At 45.2% G+C, this 25520-nt stretch overlaps 1 protein-coding gene across 1 annotated transcript in view; it reads right to left on the bottom strand.

Annotated features, from left to right (window-relative positions):
• LOC120018529 (protein turtle homolog B-like) overlaps positions 1 to 25520 on the bottom strand; it is a 104969-nt gene that overhangs the window by 43759 nt on the left and 35690 nt on the right. The window contains exons 3-4 of the mRNA XM_038961752.1: positions 15205 to 15402; positions 11176 to 11322 (exon numbers count right to left, since the gene is read on the bottom strand). Coding sequence (XP_038817680.1) covers positions 11176 to 11322; positions 15205 to 15402 — 345 coding nt within the window. The remainder of the gene's footprint in view (positions 1 to 11175; positions 11323 to 15204; positions 15403 to 25520) is intronic.

Here is a 25520-nt window from a genome sequence, read left to right as displayed (position 1 = left end):
AAGTTACTACAAATATGCAGGCGTCCTTCCTAACTTAATGGAATTTCACCATAAGGCCAATGGTGACTTTAAAACAGTTACAGAGTTAATGGCTGTGATAGGAGAAAACTGAGGATGTTTCAACAACATTGTAATTACTCCACAATAATAACCTAATTGACAGAGTGAAAAGAAGTAAGCCTATACAGAATAAAAATATTCCAAAACATGCATCTTGTTTGCAACAAGGCACTAAAATAATACTGCAATAAATGTGGCAAAGCAAATAACTTTTTGTCCTGAATACAAAGTGTTATATTTGGCAAAAATCCAAACATCACTGAGTACCATAGTAGTGGCTGCTTCATGTTATGGGTATGCTTGTAATCGTTAAGGACTGGGGAGTTTTTTAGGATAAGAAAATAAATTGCAAAATACTAGAGGAAAACCTGATTGTCTGCTTTCCACCAGACACTGGGAGATGAATTCACCTTTCAGCAGGACAATAACCTAAAACACCAGGCAAAATCTACATTGGAGTTGCTTACCAAAAAGACAGTGCTCCTGTGTGACTGAGTTACAGTTCTGACTTAAATCTACTTGAAAATCTATGGCAAGACCTGAAAAGGGTTGTCTAGCAATGATCAACAACCATTTTGACAGAGCTTGAAGAATATTGAAAAGAATAATGGGAAAACGTTGCACAAGCCAGGTGCTGAAAGCTCTTAGCGACTTACCCACAAAGATTCACAGCTGTAATTGCTGCCAAAGGTGAATCTACAAAGTATTGACTCAATATTTCTGTCTATCATTTTAAATAAATTTGCTAAAATGTCTAAAAACATGTTTTCATTTAGTCTTTAATGGGGTATTGTGTGTAGATTGGTGAGAAAGAAACTCTATGTAATACATTTTGAATTCAGGCTGTAACACAACAAAATGTGGAATAAGTCAAGGGGTATGAATACTTTCTGAAGGCACTGTATATATTACCACTAGTTATTACCATAAGTATTTATACAGTACCAGTCAAAAGTTTGGACACACCTACTCATTCAAGGGGTTTCCTTTATCTTTACTATTTTCTACATTATAGAATAATAGTGAAGACATCAAAACTATGAAATAACACATATGGAATCATGTAGTAACCAAAAAAGTGTTAAACAAATCAAAATACATTTTATATTTCAGATTCTTCAAAGTAGCCACCCTTTGCCTTGATGACAGCTTTGCACACTCTTGGCATTCTGTCAACCAGCTTCACCTGGAATGCTATTCCAACTGTCTTGAAGGAGTTCCAAATATGCTGAGAACTTGTTGGCTGCTTTTCCTTCTCTGTGGTCCAACTCATCCCAAACAATCTCAATTGGGTTGCGGTTGGGTGATTGTGGAGGGAATATATTCCTGCTAACAGTCACTTTTCAGCCTTGTTTACATGTACATCCGCCCATCACGCCTACAATGACACTCACAAACACACACACTCACATTAACACCCAAACACTTACACACAGACACTCAACACCACGCACACACACACCCACCAATTATGCTGCTGCCATACTGTTTACTATTAGTATTATTATTTAACCTGGTACCAGTCACTTTCTCCTAATCCCCCGCCTACATGTACATATCTACCTCAAAATATTCCAGTACACCTGCACATTGTACATGTGTTATTGGCACTGACCCTGTATATACAGTTGAAGTCGGAAGTTTACAAACACTTAGGTTGGAGTCATTAAAACTCCTTTTTCAACCACTCCACAAATTTCTTGTTAACAAACTATAGTTTTGGCAAGTCGGTTAGGACATCTACTTCATGCATGACAAAAGTAATTTTTCCAACAATTGTTTACAGACAGATTATTTCACTTTTAATTCACTGTATCACAATTCCAGTGGGTCAGAAGTGTACATACACTAAGTTGACTGTGCCTTTAAACACCTTGGATAATTCTAGAAAATGATGTCATGGCTTTAGAATCTTCTGATAGGCTAATTGACATCATTTGAGTCAATTGGAGGTGTACCTGTGGATGTATTTCAAGGCCTACCTTCAAACTCAGTGCCGCTTTGCTTGACATCATGGGAAAATCAAAAGAAATCAGCCAAGACCTCAGGAAAAATAATGTAGACCTCCACAAGTCTGGTTCATCCTTGGGAGCAATTTCTAAACGCCTGAAGGTACCACATTCATCTGTACAAACAATAGTATGCAAGTATAAACACCATAGGACAACGCAGCCGTTATAATGCTCAGTAAGGAGACGCGTTCTGTCTACTAGAGATGAACGTACTTTGATGCGAAAAGTGCAAATCAATCCCAGGTACGAAATCCCAGGTACGAAACAGGTACAAAAGTATCTATACCCACAGTAAAAGGAGTCCTATATCGACATAACCTGAAAGGCCGTTCAGCAAGGAAGAAGCCACTGCTCCAAAACCACTATAAAAAAGCCAGACAACGGTTGCAACTGCACATGGGGACAAAGATAGTACTTTTTGGAGAAATGTCCTCTGGTCTGATGAAACAAAAATAGAACTGTTTGGCCATAATGACCATCGTTATGTTTGGAGGAAAAAAAGGGATGTTTGCAAGCCGAAGAACACCATCCCAACCGTGAAGCACGGGGGTGGCAGCATCATGTTGTGGTGGTGCTTTGCTGCAGGAGGGACTGATGCACTTCACAAAATAGATGGTATCATGAGGAAGGGAAATTATGTGGATATATTGAAGCAACATCTCAAGACATCAGTCAGGAAGTTAACGTTTGGTCGCAAATGGGTCTTCCAAATGGACAATGACCCCAAGCCTACTTCCAAAGATGTTGCAAAATGGCTTAAACCTTTCAGTGATACCCATCCCGGATTCGGGAGCATCCTCATCAAAAAAGCTGACTAGCATAGCCTAGCCTAACGGGACAGAGATATCATATAATATAATTTTCATGAAATCACAAGTCCAATACAGCAAATGAAAGATAAACAGCTTGTGAATCCAGCCATCATTTCCGATTTTTAAAATGTTTTACAGCGAAAACACAATATGTATTTCTATTAGCTAACCACAATAGCCAAAGACTCAACCGCATATTTTCACCATGTTTCTACCGCATAGGTAGCTATCACAAAACCGACCAAATAGAGATAAAATTAGTCACTAACCAAGAAACAACTTCATCAGATGACAGTCTTATAACATGTTATACAATACATTTATGTTTTGTTCGAAAATGTGCATATTTGAGGTATAAATCATAGTTTTACGTGAAATACCTAAATACTCATCATAAAACATTTATGAAAAATACATGGTGTACAGCAAATGAAAGATAAACATCTTGTGAATCCAGCCAATATTTCCGATTTTTTTAAGTGTTTTACAGCGAAAACACAATATAGAATTATATTAGCTTACCACAATAGCCAAACACACAAACGCATTAATTCACCGCAAAAGGTAGCTTTCGCAAAAACCAGCAAAAGATATAAAATTAATCACTAACCTTGAACAAATTCATCAGATGACAGTCTTATAACATCATGTTATACAATACAATTATGTTTTGTTCGAAAATGTGCATATTTAGAGCTACAAATCCTGATTATACATTGTGAATACGTAGCATCGATTCACCAGAATCTCCAGAGATATTTTGGACACTCACCTAATCTGACCAAAGAACTCATCATAAACTTTACATAAAAATACTTGTTGTATGGCAAATGAAAGATACACTGGTTCTTAATGCAACCGCTGTTAGATTTTTAAAAATAACTTTACCATAACATACAGCTTGCGTTATTGCGAGACAGCGCTCACCAAAACGGCGGAGAATAGGACTCAACATTTTACACAGAAATACAAAATAACATCATAAATGTTTTCTTACTTTTGTTGAGCTTCCATCAGAATGTTGTACAAGGAGTCCTTGGTCCAGAATAAATCGTTGTTTGGTTTTAGAATGTCCATTTCTTCTGTCGAATTAGCAACCTTAGCTAGCCATGTGGCGCGAACATGCCCATCAACTCTTGGCGCAAAGAACGGAAAATTCCAAAAGTCCCAATAAACGTTGAATAAACTGATAAAACTCGGTTGAAAAAACCTACTTTATGATGTTATTATCACATGTATCAAATAAAATCAGAGCCGGAGATATTCGCCGTGTATACCGAATGCTTATCAGAAGACAATGTCGAGGTACTTCGCGCGCGTTGGTAGACAAAGAAAATTCCTGACCTGCCACTCCAAAAGCTCTTGTTCGGCCTCAGATCAAGCTAGACACCCCATTCCACCTTCCACTGCCTGTTGACATCTAGTGGAAGGCGTATGAAGTGCATGCATATCGATAAATATAAGGCAATTGAATAGGCAGGCCCTGAAACAGAGCCTCGTTTTCAGATTTTTCACTTCCTGCATGGAAGTTTGCTGCAAAATGAGTTCTGTTTTACTCACAGACATAATTCAAACAGTTTTAGAAACTTCTGAGTGTTTTCTATCCAATAGGAATAATAATATGCATATTGTATGATCTAGAAAAGAGTACGAGGCCGTTTCATTTGGGCACGATTTTTTCCAAAGTGAAAACAGCGTCCCCCTATTGACAAGATTAAGGACAACAAAGTCAAGGTATTGGAGTGGCCATCACAAAGCCCTGACCTCAATCCCATAGAAAATGTGTGGGCAGAACTGAAAAAGCGTGTGCGAGCAAGGAGGCCTACAAACCTGACTCAGTTACACCAGCTCTGTCAGGAGGAATGGGCCAAAAGTCACCCAACTTATTGTGGGAAGCTTGTGGAAGGCTACCCGAAACATTTGACGAGTTTCAGAAGAAAGGTCTTTGTTTCTGGCCATTTTGAGCCTGTAATCGAACCCACAAATGCTGATGCTTCAGATACTCAACTAGTCTAAAAAAGGCAAGTGTTATTGCTTCTTTAAATCGGCACAACAGTTTTCAGCTGAGCTAACATAATTGCAAAAGGGTTTTCTAATGATCAATTAGCCTTTTAAAATGATACATTTGGATTAGCTAACACAACGTGCCATTGGAACACATGAGTGATGGTTGCTGATAATGGGCCTCTGTACGCCTATGTAGATATTCCATTAAAAAAATCGGCCATTTCCAGCTACAATAGTCATTTACAACATTGACAATGTCTTCACTGTATTTCTGATCAATTTTATGTTATTTTAATGGACAATTTCTTTTGCTTTTCTTTCAAAAACAAGGACATTTCTAAGTGACCCCAAACTTTTGAACGATAGTGTATATTCTATTTTAATTTTTTTATTAGTTATATTATTTTAGACATTGATTACTGCACTGTTGGGTAGGGCTCTTAAGTTAAGCATTTCACTGTACTTCTGCATGTGACAATAAAACTGAACTGAATTTAGCTGAAGAGATGATCACACTCTCTCTACCAAAGTGGGTCATGGCTAGCCGATGGGAGTCTTGTCTTCACTTCTAATTGAACACACACCTGGTGTGGAGTAAACAAACACACAAATTAGCATCTCTAGAGATCTGCCTCTCCATCTTGGCCCCTCACTGCACAGTACTCCTGTATAGAGGCTACCAGAGACTACCATTAAGGAACTTTTCAGTAATTTTGAAAGTAGCGCTCACGTGCCAAAACGGGTCCCCTAAAATTGTGAACAATTGGGCACAACATCATCCATTTCCATTTTCAATTTCGTATGATATGTTACGTCCTGCTGGATCGTATGATATGTTACGAATGTGCTTAAGATCCCGTTCGATCTCTTTAACAGCTGTTCTAGGCATTCTCTCAATGACTTATTTGGGTATTGTCGTTCTGTAATGTTACTACAGTGTATTCATTTCAGCACATTAAGCAACCAGCTCTGGTTTTTGTGGTGATTTACAATGCAAGTGTGCTTTATGGGTAACCATTATGTGGAATGTGGTGTAGATTATTTTCTATGAACAAGTCTACATCTTTGATTCACATCTATAATGTGGTTTAGATGACCTAACATTAATTTACACTAAGTAGGTGGAAAACAGGAGGTGGCATTTACTGTGAGCGGATTGGGTGACAGGGGAATTCTTTCCGCCCATTATCAGGTACAACACATCAGTACGTGTCACCAAGTGGGGAATTTAGGAGATGTTCTACAAAAAGCCAAGTCGAGCATCACATTCTCGCCCTACTTTCATAATTTTCACGTCTTCTTTATTCCTCGATTCAGTTGCTTCTGTATTCACACCACTCCCCTCTGTAGACCTTTCTACACGAGCAGATGGCCTCCTTAGAGCTCCATACCTGCTCCCCGACATCTCTCCTTCTCTCTCCTCCTCACTCTGATTCTCTGCCTTCCTCTATTTCTCCCTCATTCTCACCATCTCTCTTTCTCCCGCTCCCTGGAAGACTGCATAGCTTTTACACAGTTTTTCTTTGATTTCCCTTTATGAGCAGATTTCAGACAAAATTAACATTTACAGTACAGAGCCAGCCAGAGTGGGAGAGAGAGCATCTTTTCCCTGAGGACTACAACTTACAGCACGAAAGGATCATCATGCATTTTTATCAAATTGCAGCATATATTTAGCTCTTTACTGTTTACTGTACTCTACTTTCCATCCGCAACCCAACAACAATTTTCCCTCAAGGCACCAAGAGATCCCCTTAAGACTATTTGTCTCTGAAGTTACTGCAGCTGTGTGAGCTGACACGCACAATCTCTCACTCAATGTTTCTCTCACTTATGTATTCTCTCACACTATCCAAAAGCTGCTGATTTATTAGCATACTGCTAACTGATACTAAATTAAGAGGAGAGGAGAGGAGAGGAGAGGAGAGGAGAGGAGAGGAGAGGAGAGGAGAGGAGAGGAGAGGAGAGGAGAGGAGAGGAGAGGAGAGGAGAGGAGAGGAGAGGAGAGGAGAGGAGAGGAGAGGAGAGGAGAGGAGGCACCACAGTGAACTCTCTTGTCTTTCGGGCACAAGGTCTTGCCATCTGACACCTGCCACTGAGTGGGCATGAATCCTCTTTCTGTTTGGCAGGAAGTAGAGGGCAGCAAACAGGAACTCAAAGCAGGGAGTGTATCATATGTAGATTCCACTGGCCACAGGAAATGGCTAGCTTTAGTATCTGTGATGAAGCCTGGCCAGGAGAGCACCTGCCTTCCCAACAGAGACTCTTTGAGAGGACATGCAGCCATGATGAGGCCTCTGAATGTCAATTCAACTCACAGATGTCTCAAAGTAAGCACAAACACTGCCAGCCATTTTGCTCTGGCTCTTTCAGTAGACATGAGAGCTTGGCTTCAGGTACAGCCCCAACAGTCCCGATTGGGAAAACAAGGCAATAGCCTTATGCTCTGCACCTTTGCCATTACACTGCCGTCAACAAGGTATGGACAAACAAAATATTTTAGACTTGTTTTATTTGAACTCAAACACCAAAAACGGGTTCCAACACAAAGGATAATGACACATCAAACACATTATCCAGACAACTCAGTGATTGTCTAAAGGTCTGGCAGTAGGGGATGGGGAGAGCATAGGCAGGTGACTGAGTAAGCGAGTGAGTTGAGCGTGAACACTGATGAGGATGGCCATAGAGACGCAGTGTGCCCGCTTGCACAGGAAGCCATTCAAACCAAACACACACAGATGTTCACACACTCCCTCCCACCCCCCTAGAGGCTGCGCAGGTGACACTCCCTGGCAGGGCAACCGTGAGTGTAACTCAGTAGATAGGGAACTCATTTAGCCACAGCCAAATGCACACCCACCATTACCCACCCACCATTACACACCCACCATTACACACCCACCATTACACACCCACCATTACACACCCACCATTACACACCCACCATTACACACCCACCATTACACACACACCATTACACACACACCATTACACACACATGCATAAGCGCACGCACACTGAACCGTTGAAATACTGAGACATGTACCCTTACATGCTGACCACATCGCTCACGTCACGTACGCGAGAGTTGCAAAATGAATTTCAAACATACATGTTATTCAATTATTGCACCCACACCGCTCGCGCTCGCCAACGAGCTTCTGCGTTGCCAAGCACTAAAATAGAAGTCAGTTCTATTTGTGACGCTGAACGCGGTGCAAGTCCTGCCTCTCCCATCTCCTCATTGGTTTATAGAAGTAGATATCCACGTGCCATCTCCTCATTGGTTATACCCACGTGGGTGATTGATCTAACTTTCATAGTTACCACGACGACCGCCCGAACTCAGTTCAATATAAAGTCCAAAGAAGAAAAACCCTGGAAGGAGGAGAGATGACTAGAAACGATTCGGTTGACCGTATTATGTGTGGATTAATTGTCGGAGTAGAGGACCTTGTGCATTTCAGGTAAAATAACAACTCAATGTTTATATCCCAGGACAAATTAGCTAGCAACAGCAAGCTAGCTAAACAGGACAAATTAGTTAGCAACAGCAAGCTAGCTAAACAGGACAAACTAGTTAGCAACAGCAAGCTAGCTAAACAGGACAAATTAGTTAGCAACAGCAAGCTAGCTAAACAGGACAAATTAGTTAGCAACTGCAAGCTAGCTAGCTAAATTGCCATAACATGTTTAATGCTTTTCGACCTGTCCCCAAATTACTAAAATTTGTTCAGAGTTTGTTTTGATATTTCAACCGGCGTGTCGTGATCGCGTTTGGTGTGGGGGGACAAAATCTATTTGCGCACGATGGCGCACGCACGCGGCCGGTTTGGGTATGGTGTAACACACATGCAAATGTTCTCACACACAAATACACAGTGTGTAGATGCATGCTTGCACACACAGACACATTGGTAGTCTCCCTGTTCTTAATCTACCTTTTCAGTTTCGTAGTGACCATCAGGTTTACAGTGAACCTCATCCAATGTCAAGTAAACTGTATATGCATTTAAAATCAGTTACAGATTAGAAAGTTCTTGATGAGAATATGCATGAGCCTCACACAGACAGTGAGCATAAGTTCAAACCAAAAATACCTTTTGAGTGTGAATCTGACGGTATAAACTGCAAACTATCACACTAATAATATCTTCAGTCCTTGTGAGGTGTCATCTGGAGGGAAAAAACACTGTTTAATGTTAAAACATGACTAACGAGACGACTGCATTTAGTCCAACCCATTATTTTCAAATGCCTGCATCGTATGGAGAAATAACTACCCATCCAGCCGGAGGACGGCCAAATAAGAGATGTATTGTATCTGAATAACACCAGCAGAGACCAAAATAATTGTAATGAACAGATATGCTGCAGCTACACTTTAGCATCTGCGGCCCTGCAAACCAAATTGAATACGGCAACGTGCAATTAAATTATATTACATTTCTCCAAGACAAGTATTTTTTATTGTCTATTATAACATCTGACAAAATGAATAAAATCAGAACCCATCAGAAAATATGAATATAAAACCGATTTGGTTTTCAGAAGATAAAATAGTAAAGATCATGGGCATCATTGTAAGTTGACTCTAGGTCTTGAACAGAACCATACATGGAGGGTTCATGATACTTCAACATTATATGACAGCCATGTAAGTGCCCCATTAACAAGACATAGATAATATCTAAATAATGCTATGTAACTGAATGTCTAGAATTAAAACAATTTTCAACCTTCTAACAGTTAGCCCAGCTCTGTAAATACATGGTTCTGGTCTTGAACAATGTACTGGACACATTGCATAGCTAGAAGCAGCTAGCCGCTAACCCGCTGGGACCTTCCTGGGAAGTGCAAACGTGCAGATTTTTTTCCCCGCCTGGTCATCAGTTTGATTGCTCCCAGACTATTCCAGACATTCCCTGCCGGAACTGTGTTAAGCAGGCCCCAATCAATTCCCCTTCTTACTAGTCTCATCCCTTTATCCCCAAGGCAATCTGAAATGTGTCTGTCTGTGCGATGTTCCTGCAAACAGCTGTTCTAATTGCCACATGGGTTGGGTAGGTTACATTCTAAATGTAATCCATTACAGTTACTAGTTACCTGTCCAAAATGTCTTGCACTTCTTGAATTCAACCATTATTGGGTTCAAATACACATTTAGATTTGCGAACAGCCATCCACAACAACCACAATCTGTAAGCCGCAAATAGCTAAATGAGAGAGCAGAAGTGTGATTCACATCAATACGCTATGTAGATATCAATAATAAGTGATATCCGTATTGCCGTGGACTACACCACTGCTGCCATCCTTACCTCCAAGCGTTTATTCAAGCTGAATAATCTTTGGATGCCGACAGCAGTCGCACCATTGGAAGACACAGCTTGGACTGTAGCCTACAAAAGCCTATTCCTGCTCTTTTCCAGCAATCCGTCAAACACATTTGGTGTGTCACCATAGTGGTCTCTGACTTGTGGTCAGACTCACTCAGGTGAACAAACTTAAACTTGCGTATTTTTTCAATGCTGATTTTAATGTCATTGAGAAAACAGAGAAGTGTAAACGTTTTTTTCCGCAAACATTCTTTCTGATTAAAAAGTAATCCTCAACGTAATCATGTAGTTCTTCAAAAGTATCTGTAATTTGATTACAATATTTTTGCAGGTAACGTAACTAATTACAGTTGCTGTAATCCCTTACTGCTTTAGCATCTCAGAATAAACATAGCCAAAGTGACTACAAGGAAAAGGCCATAAATCATGAAAACAATTATTTTGGGGGACAAATTATTTTACAGTACCACATAGAATCACTAAAAAGCCAAACATCGCCCAAGTGATAAAACAAATCAGCACGCACACAGTAAATCTGAAATCTCAGACAGACAAGTCATTGAATGGCGAATCAGGAATGTTCTGACAAAATATTCAGAATGTAGTTAGCTACAGTATAGCTATCTGAGGCAGACCAATGAAAACTGTTGAGGCATGGAATGTAAAGCAACCTATGAGATGAACATTGTTATGAATCACTCGAGCACACACATCTGACGAGATTACACTGTAGAAACACATTCCCCATATTGGGTCCCAATTCCAAACCACACCTACCACACTCTAATCTGTTGGTGCTGACAGTAAAGTGACAGTGAAGTGAAACAAAAGGCACCCTATTCCCTATATAGTGCACTGCTTTTGACCAGAGCCATATGAGCCCTGGTCAAAAGTTGTACACTACATAGGGAATAGGCTGCCATTTGGGACGCAATGACTCACCATTGACTGTGAGCTGCACCCAGCTGCCATTGTGGAAGGTGTTGTATTGCTGCTCCAGCATCAGAACCCTACACTCGTACCAGCCCTGGTCCTCTGAGCGCACTGGGTCAATCTGAAGAGACGCCTTCCCATGCAGGCTGGCTCTACCTGGGGTGGGAGAGAAGAACACAGGGAGGGTCAGGAGTCAGGACCATAGAATTTGAGTAGGTCCAAACGGTACACCCAATATGGCCAGCAAAGAGCACCATGAACATGGACACCAATCAGTGTGATGCGCATATCTAAACATGGATGGAGCTCTTTCATTATTCCACTGACTGTTCAATTCATTAATGACACTACAGTATCACACGCAGAACCCACACCAACATACTGACATACCGCTGACACAGATATCACACAGCAGATGCAGACGTAGCTAATCTGCCAATAGCATCTTCTCTGGGTCTCTGTGGCCTGAGATGGTGCTGTTAGATAACCCCTAACCTATCCAGTTTAATTACAGATGGCTTCAATATAAAGAATGCTAATGCAAATGATCAAGGTCAGGGGCATTTGGTTTGAACCAAAATGAAAATGATTGGATTTGAACTGTTCCCAACGCATACTCTCTCTCTCTCTCTCTCTCTCTCTCTCTCTCTCCCCACAGCTACCTGATGAAGCACAGGGCTTGGAATAGGAAAGCACTCGATGTCAATAGTGAAAAAGACTGTCTTTTCTTTGAAAGCTCAGAAGATAAAGAGGAAATCTAAAAGTAGGAAGTCATGTCACAGAGAATGAGCGAAGTTGAGGAAACCAGGCATGTTGAAATCTGTCGCACAGCTTCCAACCCACTGCACCAACACGGCTTCTGCTACAGCCCTGACAGTCGAGCCGGATGAACAGACTGAAACACTCTCTCCTCTGTTAGAGCCGTGCCCTTTTTCACTCATCAATCTGCCACAATACCCCATAACGACAAAACAAAAAACAGTTTTTTTTGAAAAATGTGCATATTTATAAAAAAAACAATAATAATAATATCAAATTTACATAAGTATTCAGACCCTTTAGTCAGTACTTTGTTGAAGCACTTTTGGCAATGATTACAGCCTCGAGTCTTCATGGGGTGACGCTAAAAGATTGGCACACCTGTATTTGGAGAGTTTCTCTCATTCTTCTCTGCAGATCCTCTTAAGCTCTGTCAGGTTGGATGGGGAGTGTTGCTGCACAGCTATTTTCAGGTCTCTCCAGAGATGTTTGATCGGGTTTAAGTCCGGGCTCTGGCTGGGCCACTCAAGGACATTCAGAGACTTGTCCCAAAGACACGCCTGATTTGTCTTGGCTGTGCTTAGGGACATTGTCCTGTTGGAAGGTGAACCTTCGCCCCAGTCTGAGGTCCTGAGCGCTCTGGAGCAGGTTTTCATCAAGGATATCTCTGTACTGCTCTGTTCATATTTCCCTCGATCCTGACTAGTCTCCCAGTCCCTGCCGCTGAAAAACATCCCCACAGCAGGATGCTGCCACCACCATGCTTCACTGTAGGGATGTTGCCAGTTTTCCTCCAGACGTGACGCTTGGTATTCAGGCCAAAGAGTTCAATCTTGGTTTCATCAGACCAGAGAATCTTGTTTCTCATAGTCTGCAAGTCTTTAAGTGACTTTTACCTAACTCCAAGCGGGCTGTCATGTGCTTTTTACTGAGGAGTGGCTTCCATCTGGCCACTCTACCATAAAAGCCTGATTGGTGGAGTGCTGCAGAGATGGTTGTCCTTCTGGAAGGTTCTCCTATCTCCACAGAGGAACTGTGGAGCTCTGTCAGAGTGACCATCGGGTTCTTGGTCACCTCCCTGACTGAGGCCCTTCTCCTCTGATTGCGCAGTTTGGCCGGGCGTACAGCTCTAGGAAGAGTCTTAGGTGGTTCCAAACTTCTTCCATTTAAGAATGACGGATGCCACTGTGTTCTTTGGGACCTTCAATGCTGCAGAAATGTTTTGGTACCCTTCCCCAAATCTGTTCCTCGATACAATCCTGTCTCAGAGCTCTACGGACAATTCTTTCGACCTCATGGCTTGATTTTTGCTCTGACATGCACTGTCAACTGTGGGACCTTATATAGACAGGTGTGTGCCTTACCAAATCATGTCCAATCAATTGAATTTACCACAGGTGTACTCCAATCAAGTTGTAGAAACATCTCAAGGTTGATCAATGGAAACAGGATGCACCTGAGCTCAATTTTGAGTCTCATAGCAAAGGGTCTGAATACTTATGTAAATAAGGTATTTCTGTTTTTAAGTTTTTATAAATTTGCAAACATTTTCACTTTGCCGTTATGGGTTATTGTGTGTAGATTGCTGATATTCTTTTTTTTTAAATCCATTTTAGAATGAGGCTGTAACGTAACAAAATGTGGAAAAAGTCAAGAGGTCTGAATACTTTCCGAATGCAATGTATGTCCTGTAAGTACTGTTGCTTGTTTGTTCATTTTGAATGTCAGGTAAACATATTGGTGTCGAGGGCGGGCTGGATTGGTCTTCCAGCAGAGCTGCATATAGATGCAATAGATAGCCTCTCCCCGGGATGGCTGCCATACCTGGGGAAGAAAATGGCGGGTTTTTGTTGAGCAGGAAATCGATAAGGCAAAGGAAAGAAGGTAGAGGAAAGAGGGAGACTGCAGTCTTGCAGTAATAAGGCAAGACTTTAAAAGTCAGGTCTATTTTTGCCTGGGTGATGAAGTGCTGAGTGGTGTGAGTAGTGGCGTGAAGGGTAGGGATCGACCTCAGGTTCAATCGGTCACCGAGTGAGAGTTGTGCTGTAAACAGAGTTAACAACACTGTATCCACATCAAGACCAGCCCTTCCAGGGCATTCACACATACTGTAATCTAACACTACTGCTGCCTACAGTGAATATGGTCCTCTGGGTTTGTTCATATCACACATGGGCTTCGATCCATTGCACTGCTGCAATAGCTATAGAGAGAGCAGAGGAGAGTAGAGCTAAAGAGAGCCATGCAGCTAAACTTTAAGTTCTTTAAAGACCATAATCCCTCTGCAGGCTTTTCCCTGGCTCTGATTGGAGGAGAGACTGTGAATTGGGTTTGGGAGATGTAAGACCAGCCTAGCCCCAAAAAACTAAATATCATACAGTATCTGAATTATTGATTGTTACTTTGCTTGAGTTGGTGCAAAAATAGCTGATTTTAAATGTTAGATTTGCATATCACCTTGGGCAACTGGCTAACACACTAGAGGAGGAGCACTCCATTTCTTTCTTGCATTGAAAAGGCACTTGCCGAAGCGTAATACTCAGTCGAAAGTAAAAGTCTGTATTTTCCCTGCAAGAGAGAGATTTGCCACCCCCAATCCACTTTAACATAAATACAACCTACTGTATATACAATGTGAACCATAACATCATTATTTAACAGCATCTAAGATAGAATCCCTTGTAAAAGATAAGGTCATAGTGGAATTAGAAAATAGAAAATAGACTGCAGTCTTCAGCTATGCCGATGTAAAGCTCACAGACACAGAGAGTCATGAGAAGCTAGCTTACCCCCACATACGAGCTCTGCTACTGTAAAAGGCAATCCGAAACCTCTCATCTCCATCATGAATGTACTTAGACCCAGAAATATAGGCTAAATACAGTACATCAAGACCCAGAAATGTAGGCTGAACACAGTACATTGACTGCCTTGCAGGACTAGCCAGTCTAGCCGGGCAATGACAATACATTTAGTCTCTGTTCCACCCAGATGAATTATTTATTTGGTGAGAAATGGGAAATGGGGATTCATGGAAATAGCTAGCCAGGCAGATCTTAAAAGGTATGTGTGTGTGTTTGGGTGTGTGCGTGTGTTAGGCAGCAGGCTACTCTGGCATGAGGAGTTTGGAAGGCTTGGCTCTTACCGGTGTACTATGGGTCAACATGAGGAGAGTGGAAGGCTCTTGCCGGTGTACTATGGGTCAACATGAGGAGAGTGGAAGGCTCTTACCGGTGTACTCTGGGTCAACATCAGGAGAGTGGAAGGCTTGGTTCTTACCGGTGTACTCTGGGTCGACATGAGGAGGGTGGAAGCGGAAGCTGATGAAGAAGGGGATGGGCACTCCGAACTTGAACCACTCCACCACGTAGGGGGGCTGCTGGCCGTCCAGTGGAGGGGACACGTCACATCCCAGGATCACGCTCTCTCCAGCGCGCGCCGTCAAAAACCGGGGCTCCTCTCTCACTCCGTGGGCACCTGGGTGGAATAACGGGAGAGGGTCTTTTAACCAAAGAGCAGATCGTCTCTTAGAGAAGGTGGGAGGTAACAGTACAGTACATGTGCTGTACTGTTCTGTTCTCTACCACTACAGCTGTGCTGTGCTGACCAAGCAGAGAAGACATTGTTGCTTAGTTGCCCAATTCCTATAAAACAGGCCACGTAGCTCGTCAAAAGTAAGATTGAGCAGCCCTGCCTACAGTGTTGGTGGCCCTTGTAGGTACTTCCATGGTTCTAGTACAGGACAGTCTGACTCTGTACAGTTCCTGTGTCGTCATCTCTCCTGGTGAGAGCGAGTTCTGTCTGAGGTGTAGGTCACCTACAGTACTATAACTTGCCAGGCCCAGGCAGTTCCATTGATCAGAGCTGGCTGCTGCTCATATGGGCTTTACTGTGAGCGCTACCAGGGCTGGGCTGGCGTTTAGCCATGGATGTCCAGGCACACTGCCGAGGGTTGACCTATCAGACAGCTGAAAGGTCGGCCTACCTGCCTCAGCAGAACACTCACTCTGGGAATGAATTTTGTCCAGCTGCCTCCCCACCTCTGCTCTCATTGAGCCAGCTTGATCAAATCATTGTCAGTGTTGTGTAAAATAGGAAATGCTACGGTTGCCATTGTTCCTTTACAATTAAACACCCTCAACTTAAAACCCAAAATATTTTCTCCCATTCCTTTTCTTTCAGTGATAATGCCTCTTTACCTCTATTACAGGCTCCACCCCTGAAGGTCCTATGCATCAGTCAGTGATTGTGTTTACCAGTTTAATCTGCTTTATCCGGTGGAAGAGTTAATCTACTTTATTTGATTTAGCCAGCACAGCTTTTGGATTGAAACAGAGCAGAATTAATCAAATTACACTTTTTGTTAAAGTGGAGCCGTGGTCTACCAGTCACGGGCCTTACCCCCGGAATCTGCCATTGTGTCTCTCTGGTAAGCGATGCAAAAAACAGCAGTGTAAAAATCCATGGCTTAGTGTTAATGACTGACTCACTGGAACACGTGCCATACGCCGAGTAACTGGACCTTGCACATGACCACAATACAGCCTGTAGCTGTCACGTTCCTGACCTGTTTTCTGTTGTTTTTGTATGTGTTTGACGGTCAGGGCGTGAGTTTGGGTGGGTAGTCTATGTTATGTGTTTCTATGTTGGTTAAAGGGTGACCTGATATGGCTCTCAATTAGAGGCAGGTGGTTTTCATTTCCTCTGATTGAGAGCCATATTAAGGTAGGTGTTTTCACATTGATTGTTGTGGGTGGTTGTCTCCTGTGTCAGTGTATGTTACGCCACGCGGGACTGTTTCGGTTTTGTTTGTTCGTTCGTTTTATGTAGTCAGTTTTCCTGTTCTTGCGTTCTTCGTGTTTCATGTAAGTTCGTCGTCCAGGTCTGTCTACGTCGTTTGTTGTTTTGTAATTATTCAAGTGTTCGTCGTGTTTTCTGTTTTGTTTATTAAAAATCATGTCTATTCACAACGCTGCATTTTGGTCTAATCCTTGCTACTCCTCTTCGGATGAGGAGAAGGAGGAAGCCCGTTACAGAACCACCCACCAAACCCGGATCAAGCAGCGGGACCACGAACAGTGGTCCACGAAAAAAGGATTGCAGGATTTCTGGAGTTGGGAGGAAATCATAGAGGGAAAAGGACCCTGGGCTAAGGTGGGAGTGAATCGCCGCTTTGAGGAGGAGAAGGAGGCAGCCACAGCAAAAAACCGCAGATATGAAGGTACGCGGCTAGCAAGGAAGCCCGAGAAGAAACCCCAAAAATTTATTGGGGGGGGGGGGGCTAAGAGGTAGTGGGCCAAGGGCAGGTAGGAGACCTGCGCCCACTTCTCAGGCTAACCGTGGAGAGCGGGAGTACGGGCAGACACCGTGTTACGCAGTAGAGCGCACGGTGTCTCCTGTACGTGTGCATAGCCCGGTGCGGGTTATTCCACCTCCCCGCACTGGTAGGGCTAGATTGAGCGTTGAGCCGGATGTCATGAAGCCAGCCCTACATATCTGGCCACCAGTACGCCTCCTCGGGCCGGCTTACATGGCACCAGCCTTACGCATGGTGTCCCCGGTTCGCCTACATAGCCCGGTGCGGGTTATTCCACCTCCCCGCACTGGTCGGGCGACGGGGAGTATTCAACCAGGTAAGGTTGGGCAGGCTCAATGCTCAAGGGAGCCAGTACGCCTGCACGGTCCGGTATTTCCGGCGCCACCTTCCCGCCCCAGCCTAGTACTACCAGTGCCTACACCACGCACCAGGCTTCCAGTGCGTTTCCAGAGCCCTGTTCCTCCTCCACGCACTCTCCCTATGGTGCGTGTCTCCAGCCCAGTGCCTCCAGTTCCGGTACCACGCACCAGGCCTATAGTGCGCTTCGAGAGGTCAGTGTGCCCTGTCCCTGCTCCCCGCACTAGCCTTGAAGTGCGTGTCTCCAGTCCGGTGCCTCCAGTTCCGGCACCACGCACCAGGCCTACAGTGCGCCTCATCCGGCCAGAACCATCCGTCTGCCCAGTGCCATCTGAGCCATCTGTCTGCCCAGCACCGTCTGAGCCATCTGTCTGCCCAGCGCCGTCTGAGCCATCTGTCTGCCCAGCGCCGTCTGAGCCATCTGTCTGCCCAGCGCCGTCTGAGCCATCTGTCTGCCCAGCGCCGTCTGAGCCATCTGTCTGCCCAGCGCCGTCTGAGCCATCCGTCTGCCCAGCGCCTTCTGAGCCATCCGTCTGCCACGAGCCATTAGAGCCGCCCGTCTGTCCCGAGCCATTAGAGCCGTCCGTCAGTCAGGAGCTGCCAGAGCCGCCAGCCAGTCAGGAGCTGCCAGATCCGCCAGCCAGTCAGGAGCTGCCAGATCCGCCAGCCAGTCAGGAGCTGCCAGAACCGCCAGCCAGTCAGGAGCTGCCAGAGCTGCCCTACAGTCATGAGCTGCCCTCCAGTCATGAGCTGCCCTCCAGTCATGAGCTGCCCTCCAGTCATGAGCTGCCCTCCAGTCATGAGCTGCCCTCCAGTCATGAGCTGCCCTCCAGTCCGGAGCTGCCACCCAGTCCGGAGCTGCCACCCAGTCCGGAGCTGCCATTAGTACAGAGTTGTCCCTCTGTCCGGAGCTACCTCTCTGTCCGGAGCTACCTCTCTGTCCTGAGCTACCTCTCTGTCCTTAGCTACCTCTCTGTACTGAGCTACCTCTCTGGCCTGAGCTACCTCTCGTTCCTGAGTTGTCTCCTCTATGTAGGAGGGGCCTTAGTGAAGGTTCCTGGACCATGGTCGGGGGCGAGGGTCGCCACTCAAAGGACGCTAAGGAGGGGGACAAAGACAGTGGTGGAGTGGTGTCCTCGTCCACCGCCGGAGCCGCCACCGCGGACAGATGCCCACCCAGACCCTCCCCTTGAGTTTTAGGGGTGCGCCCGGAGTTCGCACCTTGAGGGGGGGGGTTCTGTCACGTTCCTGACCTGTTTTCTGTTGTTTTTGTATGTGTTTGACGGTCAGGGCGTGAGTTTGGGTGGGTAGTCTATGTTATGTGTTTCTATGTTGGTTAAAGGGTGACCTGATATGGCTCTCAATTAGAGGCAGGTGGTTTTCATTTCCTCTGATTGAGAGCCATATTAAGGTAGGTGTTTTCACATTGATTGTTGTGGGTGGTTGTCTCCTGTGTCAGTGTATGTTACGCCACGCGGGACTGTTTCGGTTTTGTTTGTTCGTTCGTTTTATGTAGTCAGTTTTCCTGTTCTTGTGTTCTTCGTGTTTCATGTAAGTTCGTCGTCCAGGTCTGTCTACGTCGTTTGTTGTTTTGTAATTATTCAAGTGTTCGTCGTGTTTTCTGTTTTGTTTATTAAAAATCATGTCTATTCACAACGCTGCATTTTGGTCTAATCCTTGCTACTCCTCTTCGGATGAGGAGAAGGAGGAAGCCCGTTACAGTAGCTAAGACCTAAAGCCAAAACTAAACAAACCAGCAACACAGCCTACACAAGCATTAGAAAATATACGGAGGCTAAGTAGCCTACAAGCTAGACTCAAAGAGACCACTTACAGGGAAAGGAATGAGTAAAGAGTACCTAGAAATAGAAGGAGAAAATCAGTAGCATCAGTTGCATCTGATGCATCTGATGCATCAGTGACAGAGAGGACTGAGTGAGAGGAGACGGAGTGGTGATGGCTGGAGGGAGGTAGACATGGTAGAGGGGACTGAGTGGTGATGGCTGGAGGGAGGTAGACATGGTAGAGGGGACTGAGTGGTGATGACTGGAGGGCAGTAGACATGGTAGAGGAGACTGAGTGGTGATGGCTGGAGGGCAGTAGACATGGTAGAGGGGACTGAGTGACGATGGCTGGAGGGAGGTAGATATGGTAGAGGAGACTGAGTGGTGATGACTGGAGGGTGGTAGATATGGTAGAGGAGACTGAGTGGTGATGGCTGGAGGGTGGCAGACATAGTAGAGGGGACTGAGTGGTGATGGCTAGAGGGAGGTAGATATGGTAGAGGAGACTGAGTGGTGATGGCTGGAGGGTGGTAGACATAGTAGAGGGGACTGAGTGGTGATGGCTGAAGTTCAGTAGACATGGTAGAGGGGACTGAGTGGTGATGGCTGGAGGGCTGTAGTCATGGTAGAGGAGACTGAGTGGTGATGCCTGAAGGGTGGTAGACATGGTAGAGGGGACTGAGTGGTGATGGCTGGAGGGAGGTAGACATGGTAGAGGAGACTGAGTGGTGATGGCTAGAGGGTGGTAGACATGGTCGAGGAGACTGAGTGGTGATGGCTGGAGGGAGGTAGACATGGTAGAGGGGACTGAGTGGTGATGGCTGGAGGGCAGTAGACATGGTAGAGGGGACTGAGTGGTGATGGCTGGAGGGCTGTAGTCATGGTAGAGGAGACTGAGTGGTGATGCCTGAAGGGTGGTAGACATGGTAGAGGAGACGGAGTGGTGATGGCTAGAGGGTGGTAGACATGGTCGAGGAGACTGAGTGGTGATGGCTGGAGGGAGGTAGACATGGTAGAGGGGACTGAGTGGTGATGGCTGGAGGGTGGTAGACATGGTAGAGGGGACTGAGTGGTGATGGCTGGAGGGAGGTAGACATGGTAGAGGGGACTGAGTGGTGATGGCTGGAGGGAGGTAGACATGGTAGAGGGGACTGAGTGGTGATGGCTGGAGGGAGGTAGACATGGTAGAGGGGACTGAGTGGTGATGGCTGGAGGGAGGTAGACATGGTAGAGGGGACTGAGTGGTGATGGCTGGAGGGAGGTAGACATGGTAGAGGGGACTGAGTGGTGATGGCTGGAGGGCAGTAGACATGGTAGAGGAGACTGAGTGGTGATGGCTGAAGGGTGGTAGACATGGTAGAGGAGACGGAATGGTGATGGCTGGAGGGAGGTAGACATGGTAGAGGAGACTGAGTGGTGATGGCTGGAGGGAGGTAGACATGGTAGAGGAGACTGAGTGGTGATGGCTGGAGGGAGGTAGACATGGTAGAGGGGACTGAGTGGTGATGGCTGGAGGGAGGTAGACATGGTAGAGGGGACTGAGTGGTGATGGCTGGAGGGAGGTAGACATGGTAGAGGGGACTGAGTGGCGATGGCTGGAGGGAAGTAGACATGGTAGAGGGGACTGAGTGGTGATGACTGGAGGGCAGTAGACATGGTAGAGGAGACTGAGTGGTGATGGCTGGAGGGAGGTAGACATGGTAGAGGGGACTGAGTGGTGATGGCTGGATGGCAGTAGACATGGTAGAGGGGACTGAGTGGTGATGGCTGGAGGGAGGTAGATATGGTAGAGGAGACTGAGTGGTGATGGCTGGAGGGTGGTAGACATGGTAGAGGAGACTGAGTGGTGATGGCTGGAGGACTGAGTGAGAGGAGACTGAGTGGTGATGGCTGGAGGGAGGTAGATATGGTAGAGGAGACTGAGTGGTGATGGCTGGAGGGAGGTAGATATGGTAGAGGAGACTGAGTGGTGATGGCTGGAGGGAGGTAGATATGGTAGAGGAGACTGAGTGGTGATGACTGGAGGGTGGTAGATATGGTAGAGGAGACTGAGTGGTGATGGCTGGAGGGAGGTAGATATGGTAGAGGAGACTGAGTGGTGATGGCTGGAGGGAGGTAGATATGGTAGAGGAGACTGAGTGGTGATGGCTGGAGGGAGGTAGATATGGTAGAGGAGACTGAGTGGTGATGGCTGGAGGGAGGTAGATATGGTAGAGGAGACTGAGTGGTGATGGCTGGAGGACTGAGTGAGAGGAGACTGAGTGGTGATGGCTGGAGGGAGGTAGATATGGTAGAGGAGACTGAGTGGTGATGGCTGGAGGACTGAGTGAGAGGAGACTGAGTGGTGATGGCTGGAGGGCTGTAGTCATGGTAGAGGAGACTGAGTGGTGATGGCTGGAGGACTGAGTGAGAGGAGACTCAGTGGTGATGGCTGGAGGGCTGTAGTCATGGTAGAGGAGACTGAGTGGTGATGGCTGGAGGACTGAGTGAGAGGAGACTGAGTGGTGATGGCTGGAGGGAGGTAGATATGGTAGAGGAGACTGAGTGGTGATGGCTGGAGGACTGAGTGAGAGGAGACTGAGTGGTGATGGCTGGAGGGCTGTAGTCATGGTAGAGGAGACTGAGTGGTGATGGCTCCACAGACCGTAAACACCATGACCTAATGCGCTTGTGTGGAAAGCTGTTCCCCCCACTCTGCTTCTGTTGCACAACAAAATCACATGAGCTCTGCAGGACCCGACCCGGACTCATTAAGTCTCCTTCACTCTGTCAGTTCACACCACACCCACTTAAGATCTTACTTTGAACTGACTTTGAAGAGCTATACATGCATTAACTAATTCAGTCTCCATTGAAATTGTTGCTAACTTGTTGAGTCGATTACATTTAGCCTTTACCTTTACACACGCCTTAACACCCCTATTTATAACACCTTCATAACATATTAGTTGTGCAGCATACATTACACATCCCATATTTCGATCATAGACTACTCCTATCTCCTCTCAGTTTTCACAGCACCCTTTTACTGTGTGTTGTAGCTGCCTAATGACTGGATCTATTTTCAGAAAACGAATCTATTCAGTTGGAGTCAGTCTGTGATGGACAACACTGTATTTTTCTGTAGAAGACTTATCAGAGAATTCAATACTCAGTTACCTGAAATCGTGCCCTCTTCTATCAATTTAAAATATTTTTATTGACTCAACGTGTCTTCCACGCTAATAGATTATAAGGCATCTAGATAGTTTGGATTACTTATAAGGTGATCATCAACTGTAACCCATGAGCAAGAGAAAAGCAATACATTACATGGGCTACTTTACAAACACTGGTTAAGCTAAATGAGCCTCCCCTTGCTGGAAAACCACATGATTTCACATGAAACCACATGATTCTTTTTTTTCAATCGTTGTCAGTGATCAGGCCTACCACTGTTGTGTCGTCGGCAAACTTAATGATGGTGTTGGAATCGTGCTTGGCCATGCAGTCACGGGTGAACAGGGAGTATAGCAGGAGACTGAGCACGCACCCCTGAGGGGACCCTGGCAGATGTGTTGTTACTTACCCTTACCACCTGGGGGTGGCCTGTTAGGAAGTTGCAGAGGGAGGTGTTTAGTCCCAGGGTCCTTAGCTTAGTGATGAGCTTTGAGGGCACTATGGTGTTGAACGCTGAGCTGTAGTCAATGAATAACATTCTCATGTAGGTGGTCCTTTTGTCCAGGTGGGAAAGGGCAGTGTGGAGTGCAATAGAGATTGCATCATCTGTGGGTCTGTTGGGGCGGTATGCAAATTGGAGTGGGTCTAGGTTTTCTGGGATAATGGTGTTGATGTGAGCCATGACCAGCCTTTCAAAGTACTTCATGGCTACAGACGTGAGTGCTACGGGTCGGTCATTTAGGCAGGTTACATTGGTGTTCTTGGGCACAGGGACTATGGTGGTCTGCTTGAAACATGTTGGTATTGCAAACTCGGTCAGGGACAGGTTGAAAATATCCGCGAAGACACTTGCCAGTTGGTCAGCGCATGCTCGGAGTACACTTCCTGGTAATCCGTCTGGCCATGCGGCTTTGTGAATGTTGACCTGTTTAAAGGTCATACTCACATCGGTTACGGAGAGAGTGATCACGCAGCATAGAAGTTATTTAGCTCATCTTTAGGCTCATGTCACTGCAAGCACAGCTCGCGGCTGTGCTTCCTTTTGTAGTCCGTAATAATTTGCAAGCCCTGCCATATCCGACGAGCATCGGAGGCGGTGTAGTACGATTCAACCTTAGTCCTGTATTGACGATTTGCCTGTTTGATGGTTCATCAGAGGGCATAGCGGGATTTATTATAAGCGTTTGGGTTAAAGTCCCGCTCCTTGAAAGCAGCTGCTCTACCCTTTAGCTCAGTGCTAATGTTGCCTGTAATCCATGGCTTCTGGTTGGGGTATGTACGTATGTTCACTGTGGGGACGACATCATTGATGCGCTTATTGATGAAGCCAGTGACTGATGTGGTGTACTTCTCAATGCCATCGGAAGAATCCCGGAACATATTCCAGTCAGTGCTAGAAAAACAGTCCTGTAGCTTAGCATCTGCGTCCTCTGACCACTTCCTTATCGAGCAAGTCACTCGTACTTCTTGCTTTAGTTTTTGCTTGTAAGCAGGAATCAGGAGGATAGAGTTAAGGTCAGATTTACCAAATGGAGGTTAAGGGAGAGCTTTGTACGCGTCTCTGTGTGTGGAGGAAAGGTGGTCTAGAGTTGTTTTTCCTCTGGATGCACATTTAACATGCTGGTAGAAATGAGGTAAAACGGATTTAAGTTTCCCTGCATTAAAGTCCCTGGCCATTAGGAGCGCCACCTCTGGATGAGCATTTTCCTGTTTGCATATGGCCCGATACAGCTCGTTGAGTGCCGTCTTAGTGCCAGCATCGGTTTGTGGTGGTAAATTGACAGCTACAAAAAATATAGAAGAAAACTCTCTTGGTAAATAGTGTGATCTACAGCTTATCATGAGATTATCAGGCGAGCAAAACCTTGAGACTTCCTTAATATTACATTTTGTGAACCAGCTGTTATTTACAAATAGACACAAACCGCCACCCCTTGTCTTACCGGAGGCAGCTGTTCTATCTTGCCGATGGACCGAAAACCCAGCCAGCTGTATGTTATTCATGTTGTCGTTCAGCCACGACTCGGTGAAACATAAGATATTACAGTATTTAATGTCCCATTGGTAGGATATCCTTGATCGGAGCTCATCCATTTTGTTATCCAATGATTGCACGTTGGCTAATAGGACTGATGGTAGAGGGGGTTTACTCATTCGCCTACGAATTCTCAGAAGGCAGTCCGACCTCCGCCCCCTTTTTCTCTGTCTTTTCTTCATGCAAATGATGGGGATTTGGGCCCGTTCCCGAGAAAGCAGTATATCCTTCACGTCGGACTCATTAAATATTTTTTTTTTGTCAAGTTCGAGGTGAGTAATCTCTGTTCTGATGTCCATAAGTGATGGTAGCAGCAACATTATGTACAAAATAAGTTTAAAAAATAAGTTACACGCGATAAAAAAACGCGTGTAAAACGGCAGCCATCCCCTCCGCCACCATTCTCTATTCATGCGTTCACATGTTTTTTACGTAAGGGACCAAGCAGGCCAAGTACTATCCACACAAGTTGAGGAGGATCAAATATTATCCACATTATTTGGCTTGAGAACTAAGTGCTGTCACATTATAAAGCCTATACTCTGTGCTTGGGGCACAGAGCCTATTCTCTGTGCTTGGTTCTCTGCAGACAGTTCAGGTTTCAGGAGCTCTTTTTGGATCCTTGTCGGCCCTGAGAGCAGTAAGTTCTGGGCAGAGGAATAGAGCAATGTAGGAATTACTATAAAGACCCAAGATAATATACTGCCTGGCTAATAACTCCCCAATCCCTTCATGAGATCATCACAAGGGGACAAGGTTCACTGATATCGCCGTTTTCATTTCCTTAATGGAGACACAGTGACCCGGCAGGGTTTATGGGAGCTTTTTCAAGGGAACATATTTACGCTCTCAACAAGACATAAATGCCAGCGGTGCAAATCATGATATAGGCCCTCCCTGTTCTAACCTCCACTACCTCTTCACAGGTTGAGCTTATCTCAAA

The sequence above is a fragment of the Salvelinus namaycush genome, chromosome 23 (genome assembly GCF_016432855.1).
Source record: "Salvelinus namaycush isolate Seneca chromosome 23, SaNama_1.0, whole genome shotgun sequence".
NCBI lineage: Eukaryota > Metazoa > Chordata > Actinopteri > Salmoniformes > Salmonidae > Salvelinus > Salvelinus namaycush.
This window is presented reverse-complemented; position numbering and strand designations above follow the sequence as displayed.